We start from the raw sequence: 21244 nt of genomic DNA, 5'->3' as shown, positions 1-21244 counted from the left end.
TCAGAGTTTAATCAGCCATCAAATCAACGATGGATCTGCATGGGCGAGACCTGTTCCTGTTGTGGCTGCTAACTTTGTTCTCCCTCTCCTTCACTACCCTTCGTTCTTCATCTGTTTTACCTTTCTCTATATTTTACTCACTCTTTTTTTTAACTGGGGGTGGGGTGGGCAAAAGTTTAATTGCAATCTATCACTCAAGCAGTGCACTGCTTGTATGGATGTATGTGCATGGGTGCAAAAAAAAAAGAAACTGTTGCATACTTTCCGGCGGATGTGTGCATTCGCCTGTGTACAATACACACACACACTCAAACACACTTTACCTGCTCTTTTTATCATTGTCTCCCTTAATCCTTGTGCTGCTCTTTTTTTATCATTTTTATTTTTAGTCTATCGGTCACGTGCCCAAAGGGCTCGGCTCGGCTCGACAGGCAGACAGAACATCAAATAAAAAAAAAAGGTCTCCCTGTTAATAGAGTACTCCATCAAATGATTGACTGCCAGAGCTGTGAAAATATTTACACATTTTTTCTAGCTTAATTTTTGGAATTTTCAACATTTAACTGAATTTTGCCCATTTTGTTTTTTTTTCTTGTATTATTTCTGCGCTGGTGCCATCTTTTTATTGAATTTTGCTGGCAAGCTGGCAAATAAATTCAAATCTTTTTTCCTCTTTCTGTGGATTGGGGCAGTGGGTAGCTGGGTAGCTGGGTGGGTTGGGGGCAGCTGTGGTGTTGCATGTGCAAAATTAATTGCAGTTTGCCTTGCTCATTTCGTTTGTTTGCAACACTCTGCTTCCGCTCCACTTACGGCTGGAGCCGCTGCTACCGCTGCTGCTGCTGCTGCTGCTGCTGCCTCTGACGCTTTGAATTTAGGTTAGTCGTTCACCTTAAATCAGTTAATGTTAATCAGCATTTCGCCGCGTTGGTGCAGCACCAGGGCGGAGGCAGCCGGCAGCCAGCAGCCAGCAGCCTGTCACTCAGTCAATTGCTTCCGCTTCCGTTTGACGCCTCTCATCCGGCGGATTGGTTTGGATGAGCATCGATCGGGCCAGGGGATGTCTATGTCGATGTCGATGTCCCTGCCATGGTAGGGTGGCCATGGGCATGGGCATGGGCATGGGGGGCTGGGCTTCATTGTTGTCGCTTGGCTGATTCCTTGCGATTGGGTCACACGAGGTGGCTGCCTAGCCAACCGTCATTGTCCCTATGCCACCCTTCGACGGGCTGTTGGTCAATAACCTTAATTGCTCATCAATTTTCACACAGAGCCACACAAACACACAGCAAAGGCGCTAATCAGTCAGCAGCAACACCAACAGCAACACCAACAGCAGCAGCAACAATCTGTCCCTGCGGCTTATGTGTGTCACTATGCTAGACATCCCATATCCAAACCCAAACCCAAACCCAAACTCAAACCGAAACCCAAGCGATAGGGGGAAGTTCTGTCCGTTGGCTTTGGTTTTTGTGCATTTAATCAATATTTGGACACCAGCCACAGCAGCATCAGCAGCAGCAGCAGCAGCAGCCACAGCCCCACCAACTGACAAAGTGTCGAAAAGAGTTTAAGCCAGACAGCAAGAATATCTGAATATAAACTCGGGCACAGAGCATCATCAGAAGAGCCCTTTGAGGTTTTACGTGACATGTAAATATTTAGATAAAGTTGTTTAAGGGGAACTTCTTAGGCCAGTAATTACTGGCCCCGAATTATTGTTTATTCAGTGCCAAAATGTTTAATAATTTACGGAAATTTAAGCTACATTTCACAGACTTAAATTTAAAATAAAAATTCACATCTACAGATCTTAATGCTCTGATCGGATGCCAAAGACCAAAAACACAAAAATCCAACAAATGTTTCTGTAAGTTTAAGTCGACCATGGAATCAGCCGCTGGCCCGCACAGGCCTTCATTTTGCCTTTTGTTTTTTTTTTTTGTTTGAGCAGCAAATATTGAAGTGCAGTTGCAACTGCAGCAGCAACAGCAGCAGTGGCTGCCAAAGGCTGGGGCAGGGCACCCCAAAAAATGTCAAAAAGTGACCGCAAACAAGGGGCCAGCCAGGCCAAGAATTTTTGGGAAGGCGGTAGTGGAGTGTGCTGCTCGTTTGTACCTACAGACAGAAGCAGCACGAAAATTAGCTTGCCACACAGCCACACACACACACACACACACACACACACACACATGATGCAATATGCAATCAACTTTCACATCCACATCCACTTCAATAGTAGATGTACAATGTACACGAAAGCAAATAAAGTGGCTCCAGATGGACTCGCCGCTCACCCGTGCCAGCAGCCCAGCCCTGCCATAACTACAAGGAATGATCCGCAAGGGGCACTAACAGCATGGTTGGGACTGTACTCGTGTGTCAGTGACTGCGCCATCAAGCAAACATTTGACATTTTTACAGGAAACAAAACAAAAAAACACACACAAAAAATAAATAAAGACAGAAGGAAAGAAATGCAACAGTAAACTGCCAAAAGGCACAAAGCAAACATAGTACACTTCCCCCCGCTGCCCGACCCCTCACTGCATCACTGTGTAAAACAAAACGCAACATTTAATATATAGTATATGTATATATACAAAGTCTATATAGTAGTTATGTATATAAAGAAAAGGAGCAAAAGTGCTGCCAACATTTTGCAAGCAGCGCATTTAGAATGAAAACTTTTGCAAAAGTTTCTGCTGCTGCTCTGCATTTAAATGCTCCAAAAAAACACACACACACACACACACATAGACAGACACACACAGACACAGAGAAACTGCAACCCAACGTGAGTGAAGCCTGGCAAAAGTATCAAAATTCAATAGAAATGTAATGCTTATCTAATTAATTATTCAGTTTTGCGCAGCGGCGCCTTGGAAATCTTGCGAAAAAACGACCCGAGAGCAACTCATTTACTTATCTACATATATATGTATATATATTTTAAACTATTTTGCACTGCAATTACAACAGTCAGAAAACTGCTGTGCTGAGCTGAGCTCTGCCCTGAAATCTCTAGCCAATCCATTTATATTTATATATTTTTTGTATATTGAACGCCAAAACTTTCAGACGAAATTTACGCATTTAATTAAATTTGCATCGGAAGCAACAAGTTTTGCTGCCAGCTAAGCCCACAAATGAATTTCCATGCGGAGATAAAATCGAAAGCCCGTAAAATTCAACATAAATGAATTTGGCCCTGGGCTCAAGATAAAAATGGGAATAGGGCCGGGCAAGAATTAAGCTAGAGCCCAACTATGTATGAGGCATGGCGGCGGGATTATTGCTTGCTGCTTGGCAGCTGCAGCTGCAGTTGCACAAAGAGTGACAATTTGTTCATTTGGGGCATAATCCAAAGATCCTTGTTGCTTGCTCTATTTCGGATTTCAAATCCTGTCACATGCTGCATGCACTGCAAGTAGCTTTCCATTTTGGTTTTCTAGCTTCAATTATTGTCCATTAAGTCCATCAATACGAGCTACCACCAATGCCCCATGTTCAATGCCCAATCACCTTCATCTTTTGATGACTAATGGCCATGAAGTACCACAGATTTTCGATTAGTTGCCGCCTGCCCATAGCACATTCCTTTGTGCTAATCTGCGGCTTTTGTCTACCAAATGTTGCACTCTGCATGCAACAAGCCAAAATCCCCCAATACCCACTCAAAGTGTGCACAAGGAGCAGGAGCAGAAGGAGCAGAAGGAGGAGGTAGGAGGTGAGGTGAGGTGAGGTGTGGTGTGTCGATGATGCCACTATAATCTTTTGCTTTTAGTCGAAGAACAGAGCCCAGAGCAGAGCCTGAGCCTGAGCCACTCAGCAATTCCACACTTTCACTTTATTCTCGTGCTCTCAGGGCTCTACTCTGCTCTACTCTGCTGCAGTAGTGCACTTAACAAGCTGCTTCTGAGAGAATGCGAACGGCTGTATGGGAGAGCCTCAGGTACGTGTATGATGTTGTGGTGTGGCACAGGTATTGTACCCTTTTAATGTGGCACCATCATGGCAACGGAGTCGTTGTCGGAGTTTGCCTCAATCACGTGTGGGAATTCAATTAAATAAACGAGAGTTTGCAAAGGGAGCGAACCAGTAGCAGGAGGAGCAGGGGGAGGAGCCGGAGGAGCAGCAGCAGTTGCTGGTCAGGGCAATAAATGTGCACACAAATAGACACGGAGACGGAGACGGATAGGTAGATAGATGGATGGATAGATCCCCCAGCGGCCGGAAGTGACTTTTGGCCAACAGCGGAAGCTGCTAACGGCTGCTACTCCTGCTCGTCCTGCTCCTCCTGCTCCTCCTGCTCGTCCTGCTGGTGTTCTCCTTATGTTGTCGGGCTGCTGCTCTTTTGCATAGGTTATGGGAAAACATTTAGCTGGCCATTTCTTGGGGATCTCAAACCAAAACAAAACTCATCCACGAGGGCATTCAAGTTTCCCTGCCCTGCTGCCTGCCCCCTGAGCTGCGTGCCTCAGCGATGCTGCAGCCAGCCGATGTATGCTCGTGGGTGCGCTCGTGGAGCTCGTTTGCCACAGCCGAATGCGTGTCCGTGTCCGTGTGCTGCTGCCTGGCTGGCTCCTTACTGGCTTGTTAGTCGCTTGAAAGTTCTTCAGAGCAACAGACGTGCCCCGGAAGCAGCAGCAGCCGTAACAGTAGCCATAGCCATAGCCTCTCTGTCCATCGAGAGTCCATTCTTTGACTGACAGTTTGTTTCTGTGTGTGTGTGTGTGTGTGTGTGTGTTTGTTTGTGCTTGTGTTTGTGTGCTTTGCTTTTTGGCGCGTGAATTTTTGTTGTTTGTTTAAGTGAGTTTTGAGTTTTGGGGCAGTGATTGGAGAGGCAGAATGAGGGACTATCCATCGGTGCCCAGTGTATTCCGCGTGGCCTCCACGCACAGCATCAACAGCGAGAGTCCCTACAACAATGTGCAGCAGCAGCAGCAGCAGCAGCAGCAGCAGCAGCAGCATCCACATCAATTGACCACCAGTGCATCCATTGAGCACAGCTATCCGTCACAGCAGCAGCAACAGCAGCAGCAGCAGCAACAGGAGCACTCGCCCTATGCCACATTGCCACGTGGCCAGAGATTTGCCATGCCACATCCGTATCCTCATGCACAGCGACAGCAGCAGCAGCAGCAGCAGCAGCAGCAGCTGAATACGGGCGTGATCAATACCATTTCGGGCAGCATTCCCGCCACTGGCTTTGGCAGCGATCTGCAGCTCAACAATTTGGCAGGAAGTCGACGCCCGCAGCAGCACCCGCGACAGGCGATGCCACCAGCTTTGGGCCACTACAAGCCAGCATCGCCGCTGCCGCCACTGCTGCCCATGGAACAGCGCCCGCGGCATCAGCAGCAGACCCGTGGAGGCGTTGGAACATCCGATGGACAGCAGCAGCAGCAGGCACACGGATTCAGCAGTCTGAGCAGCCTGGCCAACGGCAGTTACCTGTGGCTCCTTACACCTGTTGCCGCCAGGTAAGTGGGGTTGGCACTGCCACAGCCTTCCCACACCTTTATGTGCAGTTCTTTCAGAAATTGTGGGCTTTGCTTTACTTTAATAAATAAATAAACACACACAAATAAAATTGTGTGCGCCTTTCAGCTTGCTTTTGTGGCCCCTGGGCGCTGCCTGCTGCCGCAAAATGCCAGAAATTCTTTTGCAAAATCTTTTAGAAACTAAAACCTTTAATACACACAGAAGCAGCAGCAGCAGCAGAAGCAGCAGCAGCGTGCATGAAGCACCTTCAGGCAACCATTTTGCTTTGCTGCCATTTCTGTTTTGTGTTTAAAGAAAATTGAAGAAATGTCGGCAGGCGGAAGGCAGCAGGCGGCAGGCAGCAGCAACATTCTCCTTCCCGACGACGCATAATTGTGTTAGCAGCACAAATCACTGCAAAGTGAGGCTTAATTTGTTCGCAAACTATTTCGCATTTCGCACCACAGCCACCCAACCACCCAGCCAAGCCAACCACCCAGCCAAGCCACCCAAGCCACCCACGCCACAAGCCCCAAGTTTCAGTCCCAGGGAAAAGAAACAGAAAAGAAACAGAACAAATTTATTGAATTTCTGTTCATAGATTTATGACGGCAAATATTTATTTATAAGTACATATTTATGCATGGCATAGTTGAGTAGATTAATCCACACATTGTATTTATTATTTTTTGTAGGCCTGAATTTAGCCGTGGATCACATACTCTGTTTTGTGCTTAGAGTTCCCCAAACAATCCGCTTTAATTTTTATTGTTTTTATAATTTTCAAAACAATTAATGGTTCCAAAAGCGAATACAGTATTAATATAGTATATAGTACAAATAAATAATAAATAAATATAGTATTTATTTATTCAATACCCAATACAGGCTATACCTGAAGATATAGCAAAACAAAGTTAAAGTTTTCTGACATTTTTAATGTTTCTTAAGCTTTGGAAATTGTTTTAAAATTTTGGTTGCATATTTTGATTACAATTTTACACCTTAATTTTTTAGTGACATTAATTTGTAAGCAACCGATCAAAGATCAATTCAAAGAATGCCCAAGCTACGAATTATTTAGTAATTCAAACCCATTTTTTCCATGCTCCAAATAATGCTAATTATTTTGTGTCTACTGCAAAGTAAATTCAAAGTTGTTCATTTTGTTGCACAGTGTAATCGGCATTAGCTGCAATGCCATGCACAATTAATGCCAACAAAATGGATTTGGCATCGAGTTCCGTGCATTTACATGGCAATTGCACATTGAAAGGAGGGTCCTTAAAAAAGCAAAAAATAAAAATACACGAGGCAAAATCGGAGACACATTAAAGGTATTCCCCATATACCTATCCTAGCCACACACACACCCACACACACACACCCACACACACACACCCCCACACACACACACACCCACTCCCAATGACCTTCAACGCATTCCGCGTGCTTTTTTTTATTTTTATTTTTCGCACATATTTTGCCAATACGCCAACAATTTAATTTGTGCGACATTTATTTGCATATCCCTGGCAGAGTGGAGTGGAGAGGATTGGCATTGGCATTGGCAGGGGGCTCTCCGCTCCGGTTTTGTACCATTTTTGGAGGTATTTTTAATCAGTCCAAAATTCGAAAGGAAACAAGCGGGAGGAGGACATGTGGGTGGGGGGAGGCTTGTAGGCCTGTAGGAATCGCATCTAATGGCTCGATTTGAATCGTTTGCACTGCAGCATATCCGTGGCCATTGTGATTGCCGCCCTGGCCGGACCCCAGTGGCTCTTCACCGAGGAGAAGCTGCCGAATGTCAACTACAATGGAACGGCCAATTTTAATGCGCTGGACGATGGCGCCTACGTCACCAAATACACAAAGTCCAGCCTCTGGATACTGTGCACCACACTGCCAGGTAAGCCAGCCCCGAAAACCAAATTGAGATGAATGTGTGACAGGCAGACACACACAGCAGACAGAGCCCAGCACACACTGCTGTGACTGCTCCCTGTCTCTGCCTGTCTCTGCCTGTTCCTGTCTGTCTGTTCCTGTGCACTGATTGAATGATGAGGGATGTGTCTGTGTCTGTGTCGTGTGGCCTTACCTTACCTTAATGAGAGCCGCTGGCCGTTGGTGAATTTTAATTGTTTTATTTAATAATTTACTCGCTGAACGACACACACACACAAAAAAGAATAAAGAAATAAAGAGCGAGGAGGATCAACGCTTGCCGTTAACCTTCCGAGCTGCTCTGCTTCCTGGAGGAGGGCAGAATGCCGCCCATGCACTGAATCAGCTGAAGGACGGCTGTGCGCATGCCCTGCACCTCGTCGCGGGCGATGAGCAGGCTGCTCGAGGCATAGCCACAGCGCAGCACATAGTCCGCCACATGGTCGGCCATGCACATCACATGGATGCCCGACTGGTGCTCCTCGTTGTGTGCCTGCTGCAGGCAGCGGCCCACCACCAGGCTGAACTCGGTGAGGGCCAGCGGCGCGCTCAGACACTGGTGCAGTGCGCCAGCCAGCTGCCTGTGGCTGTTGTCCAGCGAATCGTAGTAGTACAGCTTGCGCTCCGGCCGGGCGATGAACAGCAGCGACCAGTGCTCGTGGGCCACGTGAAAGGCGCCCGGCTCACTGCACATTGGCAGCAGGATGAACTTGCGCTCGTGCAGGCCACGCTCGCGCATCTGGCGCTTCAGGAGGCGCTGGCTCGTCTGGCGCAGGCTCCTCGCCAGCGACGGCTGCATGAAGTACACCTGCGACTGCGCCTTGTAGCGCCTGTTCTGCAGGTAGGCAAAGTAGAAGGCCACCAGTCGCTCGTTCATGCCGCCTCGACGCTCCTGCAGCAGCCTCACGTCCGTGTGCAGCAGCGAGATGTCGTGAAAGCGCAGCGACACCAAGCGATCCTTTGACGGTCCATCTCCAGCGCCTTCATCGGAACCAACTGCCACAACTGCTGCCTGCTGCTGCTGCTGCTGCTGCAGCAGCCCCTTGTTCCTGCTGGCCGCGACTGCCACAGCTTTTCCCACATAGCTGGGCTGTGGTTTCTGCGGCTGCGGCTGCGGCTGCTTCTTGGCTGCTTGCTGCGATTGCTTTGCCGTACGCATTCTGTTGCAATCTGTTGTGTGTATCTGTATCTGTATCTGTTTCTGTTCTCTGAGCGGGTGGGGGGGCTTATGTCTGTTTGTGTGGCTCCTGAGTGTAAAATCGAAATTCTGGGATTACTTTTTCTCACTTGAATTTGGGAGTTTTACTTTCTATCTATTTTCTTTCTGTTTGTGCACAGAATCTGCCGAATTTATTCCCTATACATTTTGGCAGCTAGATCTTTTTTTTTATTTGCAGACTTTAATTACTTTTTTGTTTCCCAGATATTTCCTTGACTTATTTGATATTTTTTAATGGGAATTTCTTGCACTTTTCTTCTCTTCGACGATGCATTTAATTTCGAGCTGAAGGAGTGCGTATTTATTTCGAAAATAAAATCCCAAGGCTACGTATCAGTGGTACTCCTTTTACATACCCTTTGGAAACTGCAATTAATTTTTTGTTTTAGTTTTGAAAAAAGGCAGAGAAAACAAGTTGTTGGGCTTGGCTTAGATTTAAATTCCTCTAAAAACTTCAATTAATTTCCAGCTAAATTTATGTTTAATTCTTCTAAAAATAAATTGAATATTAAAAAAAAAAAATAAAAAAATTAAATGTCTATTTTCTTACGTGTTTTACAGGCCTTGATGTGGACTCGTATAATTGCATTAAAATTGACTATTTTCCCAATGAGGGCTACCAGCCGGATCCGCATGACTCGACGCCAGCGATACCCTGTAAGTGGCTTGTGACTTTTATTGTTTGGTCTGCGACTGCGACTGGGACAGCGACTGGGACAGCGACTGCACTTCATTACGGTTGGTAATCAACTGGCTGAAGGCATTGGCCAGGCCATGGCATGGCTTAAAGGCTCTCCTGTCCCTGGTCTTAATGGGCCCCCACCTGCCCCACGCATTTATTGTGCTGTGTGTACTTGTGCTTACAGGTGGGCTTCTCCTAGGCCAAATTGGAATTGATTTATTGCTTGTGGCCAGTCTTAAGAGAGGGAGAGCGAGAGCGAGAGAGACTGCCTTTAGCTTTGGCTGAATTTTAATTAAAGACTTTTGGCCTCTGTTCTGTTGAAAGTTTTGTCCAAATGATTTCTGGTGTCCCCACAGACACAGGCAAACACAGAGGCATGAGGCAGAGACAGAGACTGCCACAGACTTCTCTGTGTGTGTGTGTGTGTGTTGCAGGCAGGGGGTTCAAAGGGTGCCTCGACTGAATAGTTTGAATATTTTACAATTTTCCATTTAATATGCGAATAAGAAATAAAGAAAATTCCAATCCCCCACCCCACGCCTGCTGCATTCGAATTTGCTAAATAAACTTTTGAAATGTCAAAAAGGATATGCGCGTGTGTCCTCCTCTGTGACAATTCCAATTTACAATGATAGAAAGAGATAGAGACAGAGAGTGAGAGTGAGAGAGAGACGGAATGGAATTTCATTAATTTTCATTCGCACAATTGGCCAACAGCCAATATCCCCATCCCAAACAGAGATTTGAAATATTTTCATTAATTTCGTATCTAGGCTCTGCTCTGCTCTGCCATTGTGCGTTTGCCTGTCCCCTTGCCAGGCGGGCCCTGCCCCCCACAACACAAGGGCAATTCCTCAAAACTAATTTTAAACTCGCCGTGGGTGACAATTTCGCAGAAAAAAAACCAAAAAAAAAATACAAAAAACTATTAGACAAGCGAACGGCCAACGGCCAACGGCCAACGGCCAAGCTCATCGCAAAGGGCTGTGGGTGGCAGGGGGGGGAGGGATGCATGCCAGCCGATGCCAGCCAGGTATGGCGCCTCGACGGGCTAGGTGTCGATGATATTTTTGGTGCCCTGCGGCGGCATTCACACGCTCGATTGGACGTGGATGTGTCCTCAGTCGTTTGACTTGTGTGCTGGGCAGGGGACGCCACAGCATCAGAGCATCAGAGCACCAGGATGCACCAGGAACATCTAAAGCGACGAAAAGCAAATTAAAATTTATTTTAGAGCCATGGATATGCTCGGTACATACTCGCCGATATGCAGATGAATCCTTCATTGTTTCATTGTTCGGCTGCTGCGCGCGGGGGTTCCATTCCATTAAAAAGAGTTCTCTGTCTCTGGCAGCAAGCAACAAAGAAATTGCTGCATTTATTTTTGTGTTTATACGAATCCTCCGCTAGCAGGCAATGAGGAAATCTCTATAATTATTTGCTCTTCTTTTTATTTTGCAGATACGGTGACCAAATCGTGCCCCATCTTTCTGGCCGCTGGCATCTTTCTGGTCATCAGCTTCATTGTGTTCCTGATACCGACCTGCTCGCACCAGAACAATCTCTTCTACTTCAGTGCCGGAATACTCTTCATTGTGAGCGGTACGAGTGGGTGCCCACGCCTTGCCCGCTGTCTTCTCAGATTAAACGCGAGAGAGTTGTTCTGTTTCTGCTTGTCCACTTGCAGGCCTCGTGATGCTCATCGGACTGATTGCGTACATATCCATATTGAAGGCGGAGATTGGATCGAAGCTGCGGCCACGCTCCACCCTGCAGCCGGCCCTCTTTAAGGTCACCTACGGCCAGAGCTTCTTTCTGTTCGTGTTCGGCTTCATTGTCACCGAGTTCGTCGGCGTCCTCAACATCTTCCTGTTCATCAATCTGCAGGAGATCAGCTATTATGGTGTGGGTATGCGCTCTGGGCGCTCCTGGCTCTGCCTTGAGCCTTCCTCTCATTTTCCCTGTTCGTTGCAGCGCCTGCCCTGCTTCAGCGTGGCCAACATTCATGCCAAAATCAAGGAGGGCCAACAGCAGCAGCAGCAAAGCAGCAGCAGCAGCATGCCCTGAGTCACTCCTACAAGCGATACAAGCAGCCCGGAGCCCAGCAGCAGCAGCAGCAGCAGCAGCAGACAGGCAGTCAGGATACATTGAACCAGAGCCATCCTCCAGCCAACCATCAACAGCAGCAGCAGCAGCAGCAGCAGCAGTCGCATGAATCGTATCAGCCGCAAGTGCAAAGGACGCTCAGGGGCATTACCGCTGGTGCTGGTGCTGGTGGCAGGCAGCATCAGGTGCACGACGCGGCACGTAATCCCGGCCAGACACAGACCCTGCCCGGCGGCTATGCCTGCCGCAAGCATCCGAATGCCGCCTCCAATCTCAATCTCTATCTGCACAACGACCTGGATCACCAACGGCGGTGAGTACCAAGAAGCGCTCAGCTGGAAGCCATAAGCATAAGCATAATCAATTCCCCGTTTGGGGTCCTCGGGGGGCAGCTTTTACTTTGAGAAGCCGGCGGTGTCCAAGTGCAATCTGCATTCGCGCAGCTTCGCCAAGTCCCTCAACGAGCTGTCCGGCCCGACGCCAGTGGCGCTGACGCTGCCCGCTCCCGCTCTGTTCGCCGATCTGCCGCAGGAGTTTCCGCTCACCCGCTCCGTGTCCACCACCACGGACATCTACAGCACGCCGCCGACAGCAGCCGCAGCCGCAGCCGCTGCCGCGCCCAACACTGGCCAGCTGAAGCGCAAGCAGCAACGCAACATGGCCACCAATACGCACCACAGCAGCCAGTCCCGTCCGCAGGAGGAGGATCAGTCGCGTCTGTGCGGGCTGAAGCGCGGCCTGCGCAAGACCAAGGACGAGCTCTTCCAGGAGTTCTGTCGCAGGGCTGGCGTCCTGGGGCGCGCCAAGCCGAAGAACATCTACTACATCAGCGGCGGCGAGGAGGAGCAGGAGCAGCAGACCGACACGGAGACGGCTGTACGGCCTGTACGGCCTGTACGGGCGATGCGGCAGGATGACGACGATGCGGATGGCGATGATCACGGCTTCCGGCAGTTCCGTGCCGGCGGTGGCATGGACGAGGACCAGCTTTACGTTGTCGGAGGTGAGTCGAAAGTCGAACCTGCTTCCAATTCCAATTCCAATCGTCAACAGATCACGCTCAGCTGGTGGGGCCACGACGCGCCTCGATGTGCCCCCTGGCAGACGGCGCCTCGCTGGGCCATCCGCTGCGCAAGCTCAACTCGAATCTCTCGCTGCACAACGAGACGGCCTGGCCGGGCGCCGCCTTTGCCTCCGGACAGCTGAGACTGGCGCCCCCCGAGCAGGCCCAGAGCCGCACGCTGCCGCGCTGCTTCCTGCGACAGTCGGCGGCGACGGCGGCGGCGGTAGCTGGCAGCCAGGACAGCCTCGGCTCGCTGCAGAGCGGCATCAGCTTCAGCGCCAACGCCAGCGCCAGTCAGCAGCGATTCAATCACCTGTTGATGCAGCACCAGCAGCAGCTGCAGCAGCAGAACCGCTACCTCTCCACCCTGACGCTGCCGCGGCCAGCGGAGGAGCAGCAGCAGCAGCAGCAGCAGTTGCCACCCAAGTCGGTGGTGCAATGGCCAGCAGCCATTCCATCGTCGCCCTCGAATTACGGCCACGGGGGATACCAGCAGCATCCGCAGCCGCTGTATCCAGCGACGAGCTCGGGTCCGGGTGCTGCCGCCGCCACTTCTGGTGCCCATCCACCGAAATTCCAGCGTGGCTATGCCTTCGACGATGCCCAAAGGCGGGCCAGCTTCGCCGTCAGCGATGCTGCCTTCGATCTGGACGAGATCGAGCGCGAGCGCCGACGCTCCCATGCGAGTCTCTTTGGCCAGAATCTCGATCCCTACGATCTGATTCACGGCACGGCGGTGTAAACAGACAGACAGAGAAAGAGAGAGAGAGAGAGAGAGAGGAGAGAGCGTAACCAGAGCTTCTATTCCCACTCCGCCCCATCCACCTGCTAGTCCGTCTTCTATCTACGTAAACTTTAAACTAAATAAAATCCCCTTCAAGACTTTGGCTTGGGCATGAGTGGCGCATTTATGGGCTAAGGGAAGGGGAAGGGGAATGGAACCTCCCGGGGGGTTTCTACGCTTACAGGTTCAGTCGCTTCCAGAACTCGCGGCTGTGCAGAATCTCCGGACTGGACGGCAGCCGATTCGTTGTCGTGCCATCGAACAGATTGTCCAGCACCAGTCCCTCGTAGACATCTGCGGTGCGATACTGGCGATAGCTGCTGTCAGCCGAGCTGCTGGCATGGGAGGAGCTCAAGAGCAGAACATCCTCGGATGAGGGGAACTGCTGCTGTGGCTGCTGCTGCTGCATTGTGGGTGCCGTGTGTGGGCGATTTCTGCCGCCTCCAGCTCGTCCTGCTCGTTCTGCTGTCCCTCCGGCAGTGGGTGCACTGACGGGCCGTATTGTGGATCTGGGCAGTGGCAGTGGCAGGGGCAGGGGCAACCTTTGCTCCGCTGGCTTTATCCCTGCGCCTGCGAATAGCTGCTGCATCTTGGCCATGGACCGCTGTAGCCGTGTGCTCGGCGACTCCGCTGCTTCCAGCTGCATTGCCTCCAAGCCTGGAATGGCAGCCTTGGACGGGAATAACTCGCTGGCGCCGTGCCGGCTGCTCCTGCTGCTGCAGCTGGTGAGGGTGCTGCTGGTGCTGTAGTCCAGCAGATGGATATCCGGACGTGCAGGCGGCTGCTCATTCAATCGCATCGCGTGCTTGGCCCGCCGCATCAGCACACTCAGCTCCTCGTTGCTGCTGCTGTTCATGGGGGACGTGATCTCCGGCAGCAGGTGGGTGGTCTGCGAGAACTCCGACCGCACACGGTAGAGAATTTGCTGCGTTTGCTCCTCCACCTGCGCCACCTCCCGGCTGACTCTCAGCGGGCTCCTGCCCGTCGCCGACGTCGCCGGCTCGAAGTGTTCGCCCAGCAGCTTCCTTCGGGCCACAGCTAACGTATTGGTGAAGTGATAGTTGTCTGGCTCTGGCTCCGGCTCCGGCTCGGGCTCGGGCTCAGGCTCCTCCTCGCTCTGCGCCAGCTTTCGCACTCTTTGCTGTTTGAGCTCCTCCATTTCGGACACTGTCGCCGCATCCTCGAGGCCCATCCTTCGCGGGAACCTTTTCTTTGGCTTATTGGATACACTGGGCTGCTGCTGCTTCTGCTGCTTCTGCTGCTGTTGCTCCTCTTGCTCCTCGGGCACCCTCTGACGTGCTCGCTCCAGATAGTCGAGGAAATTCTGCTCGAGCAGCTCGCTCTCCTCCTCCAGCTGCTGCATGCGGTTCTTGGCACTGGCCAGGGCCTCCTCGAAGCTCGTAGCTGGTGCCGCCTGAGACGACGCTCGGTAAGAGGCAGCTGCCTGAGACGAGGCGCGATGGGAGCTGGCTCGATAGCACGAAGTTCGATAGGAGGACGTTGCTGGACAGGGCGAAGCTGGATAAGACGAGGAAATGGCTTGATGCGAAGATGCGGACGTGGCCTGTGGCGATGCTGTCGTATTGGTGGCCACCGTGTGCATGGCGGGCCTGTGCGAGGGTGGCACCACCACAATTTCCGGCGGTGCTGGTGCTGGTGCTGGCACCATCTGCTGGTGGTAGCCACAGCGCGGCGATTCTCCCATTGATGTGCACTCCACTCGGCAGGCAGCGGCCGGAGACACCGCTGCTGTGGCGGATGAGTGACTCGAAGCCGTCGTCGTCCTGCAGGTGGACGCGGCCGAGGTGCAGATGGGCGCCTCTGATTCCTGGCCACCATTGAACACGGGCATAAAGCGAACCGCCTTCTCGGCGGCCAGCTCCGTTTCCTGGATCTTTTCGGACAGCATCTGCTGATGATCCTCGTAGTGCTCCAGCAGATTGAAGATCTTGTGCACCAGCTCCCGCGCCTCGACAGACGAATGCGACTCCTTTTGCACGTGGCGGCAGAGTGTCTGTTTGTGGGGGAGGAGTGGCGATTAGGAATAGGAGTAGGAGTAGGGCTCTGGGGCTCTGTGGCGCCATTTACTCACCCGCCAGGAGCTCTGTCGATGGCTGAGCTGCATTATCTCGGACTGATGGCGCAGCTTCACCTGGTAGAGATCCTCCAGTCGCCGCTTCTGCAGCTCGTAGGCCTTCTTCAGCGACAGCTCGACGCGCTCCAGGAAGATCTTTCCACTGCCACTGTGCAGCATCTCGTCTATCCAGTTCTCATAGCTCTTTGTGCCTGTAGGCGCCTTCGGCGTCTGGGTACCCTTTGCCACTTGCTCCTTGGCCAGAGGCTGCTGCTGCTCCTCCTCATCCCTCCCCTCCTTCATCGTTTGGGTTGCCACAGCCGCTTGGGCTGGGGTTTCCCTTTGCGTCGTTTGGCTGGCCACAGCCACTTGGTCCAGCAGCATCGTTTGGGTTGCCATCTCGCTCTGCAGCCTGTGGGTTTCCAGCTCCACTGGGAGCTCCACTGGGAGCTCTATTGGAACCTCCACTGGGTGCTCCACTGGGTGCTCCGCTGGCAACTGCAGCTGCACCTTCTTTTTCTTGGTCTGACTGGCTACACTTTTGCTTCGTATTGCCATCGCCTGGACAGCCACATCCTGGGCTGGTCTGGCGGGGGGCTGCGCCTGGGGCTGCTCCTCCAGGGCCAGTTGCGCGCCCTCCTGCACGCCCATGTAGTGGCCATGGCCGAAGCCCTCATGGTAGCCGGCCTTGAAGCCGCCGTGCCTGCCCACCGCATGCTCCTGCTCCATGGACATGTTGACCACGTTCACCAGCAGGCTAACGTTGACGCACAGCTCCGACACCAGCATCTGCATCTGCTCGAACGATCCAAACAGGGTGCTCGGCTGTGGCTGCTTCTCCTTGCGCAGCAGGCGCCCCAGGCTCTGCCGGATGGTGGCCATGAATCCGATTTGCTGCGGAAAGAGTTGCGGCAGATCGGGCATCTCCACGCGCATCACCGGCACCTTGATCTCCCCCACATTCGCGTCGACCACCGAGTTCTCCTCCTCCTCCTCCTCCTCCTGCTGCTGGGCGCCCGTCGGCTGCTGGCGAGGCTCTGGAATCATGATGGCCGTCTCGCCCGGCGCCAGCCTCTCTCCGGCCTTGAGCAGGCGCTCCCGCTCCTCCAGCTCCACCCGAAGTATGTCCTCGAGATCCTGCTCGCTGACAATCTCCACGGGAGGGGCACACGACGCCGAGAGCGTGATCAGGTGCCGCATCAGCTCGCCCAGCCGCTGCTCCATGGCGTGAATGGTTTCGCAGAGGCGGGGGCCCACGAACACGGCTCGGCTCGTGGCATCATGCTCCTCCGCGGGCTCCTCCCTTGGAATGCTGTTCTCCTTGTCCTCCTTTGGGGGCGTCTTCACCTTTGGAGGCGTCTTCGCCGTCCTCTCTTTGCGTTGCTGCTGCTTGGCATCCGTCGTCAGGACACGCAGCAATGCTCCGAGCAGGCTCTGACCCGCGCTGGGATGTCCCTGCTCCTGGAAGTAGCTGCGCTGCACTGCGGCATTGAGCGTGTTCGCGGCATCTGCCCCTCCGCCGAGCACAGCGCTGAGCACGTCCTGCACATCGTCCTGGCTAAAGCGGAAGCCGCTGTGCGCCGCCGCCGCCGCCGCCGCCTTCGAGTCGGCATCGGCCTCGTGGCTCCGCTGCGGCGTCTCGCTGCAGAACACAGAGTGGGCCAACTGATAGTTCTCCGCGCGCAGGAACTCCGCCACCAGTCTGCGCAGTGCCACGGCCAGCGGGCAGAGCAGCTGGGAGTCCGCTGGGGGCTGCGGCTGACGAGCTGCCGAAAGGGGATGAGGATTAGGTGGCAGGATCAGGCTGGGCCGACACTTACCCAGCGATGTGCTGAGGTTCGGGGCCATCGGCTCCTCCTCCTCCTCAATTATCCTGCGCATCTCCGCCTCGCTGATCCTGCCATCGTCCTGCAACAGCTCCTCGCTCCACAGCTGATCCCTCTCCGTCTCCTGCGCTCTAGGGGACTCTTCTCGTCCTTTCACTGCCGCCGGCGATGGCTTTCTTTTCATGTCTGGCTTTCCCTTAGCCTTTAGCTTGCCTCTGGTGGCCGGCCGCCCTGTGGCCACGGCCGCTGGTTTCTTCTTGCTCGTTGGTTTCTCTGGCACCGGCGCTCGTCCGCTCTCCGTGACCCTGGGGGTGTCCTCCGGCCAGCGTTGGCTGCTACGCGCCGACTGCTGCTGCTGCTGTTGCTGCTGGTGCTGCTGCAGGCGCGATCTCAAAGCCGCCGCCGAAGCGGCTCTATTGCGTTTCACCTGCTCCTGGCGCTCGCGGACGTGGGCCTCGTGTCTCCTTTCGCGCTCGCAGGGCGCCCGGCAGTCATCCTCGCTGCGGCTGCGCCGCTTGGCCCGGTAGGAGGCCGTTGTGGACGTCATGGCGGACGCGGAGCTGTTTGGCACAGTGTGGCGGGTCTTCATTATTCTTAGCCACGCAATCCTCCCGCAGGATCCGCTGAGTTCTGTAGTATTTTCTGGTCTGTGACTCGAACGTGTGGTGGTGCCTGTTGGCAAACAGTTTTCGAAATGAGTTTCCCTTTTGACACAACGAAAATTGTGACATGTCGTGCGGCAGGGACCTGGGACGGGACTCACCCCCGTTTCTCGTTGGGAATGCGGCAGGTGGCAGGTGGTGGCAGGATCGCCCTGTGCACTCAGCCGGCAAGTCAGTGCCACAGTCCTGTCGCAACGGTCAGGAGAACACGAGTTCACAACAAACAGCACAATTGAAAATGAAAGTAAAACCATATCACTGGTGTACGAAATAAGCTGTATGTCTATATGGCTGAGCAACAATTGCATTGAAACAAGTAAAACAGATGACTAAAGCCAAAACATAGAACAACGGAACTAGAAACGCAAAGAACCACATTGATTCGCAAAGTTTTTGCCACGAAATACACTTATTAAAAGGCAATAAACACACACGAAACTTGTACACAAAGCAGTTGAAGTTCAAATAGTTGCTGACATTGGAAATGTATCGATACTTAGCGCTCTTGGTATATCGGTAAGATATCTATCGATAGCTTAATAATACAAATAATTGTGGAATTTCTAAAACTGCTTTGAATAAGCTGTCAATCAGTAAATTTATATTTAGCTTAATAATATTAATACAGACAATATTATTAATCTACTTTGAGCAATTACTTTAACAAACAGATATGCGCCACAGTCGATAGATAACAGTCGATAGGTAATGAATATCGCGAGTCAGCTGTAAATATTATCTTTTCACTTTCAGGCCACAAATTTTTGTAGTGACAGTGCACAAAATGTGTTAATGTTTTAGATCTGAAACGATCCGATTTGCTAATGCTACAATAACACAAACAACAACAGCAACGTAGTTGCTGCACGTTCGGCAGAGAGGAGTTTACTTCCATTCAAAATTAACCGTATATTGAGGTAAATATTGTGCTGCATTTTGCTTTGCACTGCCCTGACGTGGTTTCTAATGGTTGATTGCAGCGTTTAGGTCATGTCACATATAGAAAATGTGTTTAATCTGGTGCGGGCCCGCCTCCAGGCAGAGAAGGTGAAACTGTGGGAGGAGCCGTACTACACGGAAGGCATCGGCAGCATTGAACTTGTCATGGAGGTAAGAGGTCCGATGAGTTTCTGTTAATCTTTGGCATTGATGTGATTCTGTGCACAGGACCTGGCCGAGCGCTATGCCCAGTTCCTGGGTATTGACGTCTCCAACTGCATGAGCGCCCTCAGCGAGCTGCAGGACCATGCACTGCGCAAGTTGGCCGCCCGTCGTGAGTTTAGCGAGACGGGGATGGCAACGTTCAAGGTGCGACGCATTGACAATCGCAGCGGCACCACCACCATGCTGGAGATCAAGTGCGACCTGAACTCGCTTGGCTCCGAGCTGCAGGCGGCCATTGCCGCCAAGCTACAACTGGGCAATCCGCAGCACGTCAAGTGCATCGCCTCCGGGAAGATCGTAGCGCCAAATGTTACGCTGGGAGCGCAGAATCTGAAGAACAACCAGGCTGTGATTGTGATCATTGGCCAGGGCGACAACCAGAATGGGGACCTCTACGAGAGGCTGAACAAGATCAAGGCCGATGTGGAGGCGGTGGTCTCGTCGCAGAACCGCCTGATGGAGATGGAGGATCAGGATGGGAATCCAGTGTTCCTGCCGCCCGAGGAGAACCGCGCATTGCTGTTGGCCCTCGGCTTCTGTGAGAAGGCCAAGGCGGCCATGCGGCGGGAAGACTACGAGGAGTCGCTGCTCCTGCTGCTCGAGGGTGACGAGAAGTTCGGCGCCTGCCAATCGAGCTTCCTCGAGTCGGTGGACAACTTTGCGCTGCTCAATCTGGACATTGTCTGGTGCTACATGTGCCTGAAGAACGTCTCCCAGCTGCCCGACGCCGAGGCGCGCCTGGGCATCTGTGAGCGCAGCTTCCGACGCAGCTACGGCGAAAGCTTTGAGCGTCTGTACGCCCTCAAGGGGCGCGACTGTCCCGAGCGGGCCCTCTTCATGCGCCTCAGGCTGCTGCAGGGCATCGTCCTCTTCCATCAGAATCGGCGCGACGAGGCCTTCGAGAAGTTTGAGGCTGCCTCCACGCTGCTCAAGGAGCTGAAGGTAGACGAGGACAAGCTGCTGCTGCTGATGGAGATGGGCTTCGATGTCGGCGAGGCCAGGCTCGCTCTGCGCTCCTGCTCCTCCGGCAGCGGCGGCAACATTGACCAGGCCGTGCAGTTCATTCAGGAGCGCAAGAAGAAGCTAAACGATGCTCGCAAGGAGTCCACGTTGGAGCGCAAGGTGCATCGGCGTGGCGGGGCCAACAGGGAGGCTGCCACGGATGCAGACTGGGTCAATCCGCGCAGCGTTTGCACCCTAGTCGAGATGGGCTTCGACACACAGCTGGTCTCCCTGGCCCTGCAGCGCACCAAGAACAACGTAACGAAAGCGGTGCGTACCCAGAGTCTGATCCCTATGAATTGGCTCTATAGCATCTCTCTTTTTAACCGTTTTACAGCTGGATATGCTGGAGAAGAACTCGGCTGAGCTGCTGGCCGCCGTGCCCAACACAAGTGCCGCCCCTGCGGATGCGACCCAGATGGCAGCCCTACAGCAGCTGGGCTTCGACGACGCCACAATTCGCGCCGCCCTGGAGTGCACCGGTAACGACGTTGAGAGGAGCATAGAGTTCCTGCTGCAGGCCCTCCAGAGCGAGGAGAAGCTAAAGGAGACCCTCGAGCTGGCCACGAAGCTGGCGAACGATGGCGGCGACAGACCCTCCACCTCATCGCAGGCCCAGAACTCGTCGATCATTGACTTTGTGATGGCCAAGGCGCGCGATGAGCTGGAGTCGCTCAAGGCCTACGAACGCTTCAATTCGGATATCAATCAGACCGATCAGGACCATCTCGATCTGCCGCTGATACGTGAGGAGCAGCTCCTGTGCGAGTATCGCCGCCTGCTCGAGCAATGAGCTCCAACCAAAAACCAAACAAAATCAATTGCAAACGTAAACCACACGTAAGCGCCTGAAACGAAACGATACGAAACGAAGCGGCTATAAAATGATTACAAAATGGAGAGAACCGGTTACGGAGATAACTGTAATCATGACTTGTCTATTGCAAATCGTCGTCTTATAAATGCCACTTAAGTGGCACTCATCCACTCATCCACTCAGTCCCTACCCCCAGCCCCCAGCCAATCCACCCCTCCCCTCGCCTGCTTGCCAACCGCCCCGCCGCTTGTGTTTGAATAACTTGGCAAATAGTAACGATATAAAGACTTACAACCAGATATATACATATATTCTATTGACAGCTACGACAATGCGATTACGCCCCAGTCCGTGCCCCTCCACGCCGTTTGTTTCGTTTCGTTCCGTTCCGTTCCGTTCAGTCGCGAACCTGTTAAC

General features: G+C 52.6%; 4 protein-coding genes across 5 annotated transcripts; 2 read left to right on the top strand and 2 right to left on the bottom strand.

Moving 5' to 3' along the window:
• Positions 1–4848: 4848 nt before the first annotated feature.
• LOC111065024 lies at positions 4849–13367 on the top strand. Its single transcript, XM_041595486.1, is given in 10 exon segments — positions 4849–4929; positions 5023–5483; positions 7218–7393; positions 9209–9304; positions 10791–10961; positions 11017–11354; positions 11357–11748; positions 11828–12438; positions 12489–12721; positions 12758–13367. Coding segments are annotated over 10 exon segments (3042 nt in total). The 3' UTR covers positions 13241–13367.
• Positions 7623–8626, bottom strand: LOC111065036. The gene has a single exon (XM_022352992.2). The coding sequence runs from the start codon at positions 8585–8587 to the stop codon at positions 7712–7714; it is 876 nt and encodes a 291-aa protein (XP_022208684.1). The 5' UTR covers positions 8588–8626; the 3' UTR covers positions 7623–7711.
• A 62-nt stretch (positions 13368–13429) lies between the features above and the next one.
• Positions 13430–18131, bottom strand: LOC111065023. Of its 2 annotated transcripts, XM_022352967.2 has the most exons (4): positions 17946–18131; positions 17177–17854; positions 15375–17122; positions 13430–15296 (listed from the first exon to the last, which is right to left on the bottom strand). In XM_022352967.2, exons 2-4 carry the CDS (start codon positions 17769–17771, stop codon positions 13461–13463), a joined length of 4179 nt encoding a protein of 1392 aa, XP_022208659.2. In that variant the 5' UTR covers positions 17772–17854; positions 17946–18131; the 3' UTR covers positions 13430–13460. The 2 variants fall into 2 exon arrangements, with proteins under 2 accessions (XP_022208659.2, XP_022208658.2); XM_022352966.2 differs by having other exon boundaries at positions 17177–18131.
• Positions 18132–18446: 315 nt separating this feature from the next.
• Positions 18447–20870, top strand: LOC111065026 (NEDD8 ultimate buster 1). Its single transcript, XM_022352973.2, has 5 exons — positions 18447–18549; positions 18598–18761; positions 18825–18954; positions 19012–20280; positions 20348–20870. The coding sequence occupies exons 3-5, from the start codon at positions 18835–18837 to the stop codon at positions 20801–20803; spliced, it is 1845 nt and encodes a 614-aa protein (XP_022208665.1). The 5' UTR covers positions 18447–18549; positions 18598–18761; positions 18825–18834; the 3' UTR covers positions 20804–20870.
• The last annotated feature ends 374 nt before the right edge of the window (positions 20871–21244 follow it).

The sequence above is a fragment of the Drosophila obscura genome, unplaced genomic scaffold, assembly GCF_018151105.1.
Source record: "Drosophila obscura isolate BZ-5 IFL unplaced genomic scaffold, ASM1815110v1 contig_73, whole genome shotgun sequence".
NCBI lineage: Eukaryota > Metazoa > Arthropoda > Insecta > Diptera > Drosophilidae > Drosophila > Drosophila obscura.
The sequence above is the reverse complement of the archived record's forward strand: the minus strand, read 5'-3'. Positions and strand labels throughout refer to the sequence as shown.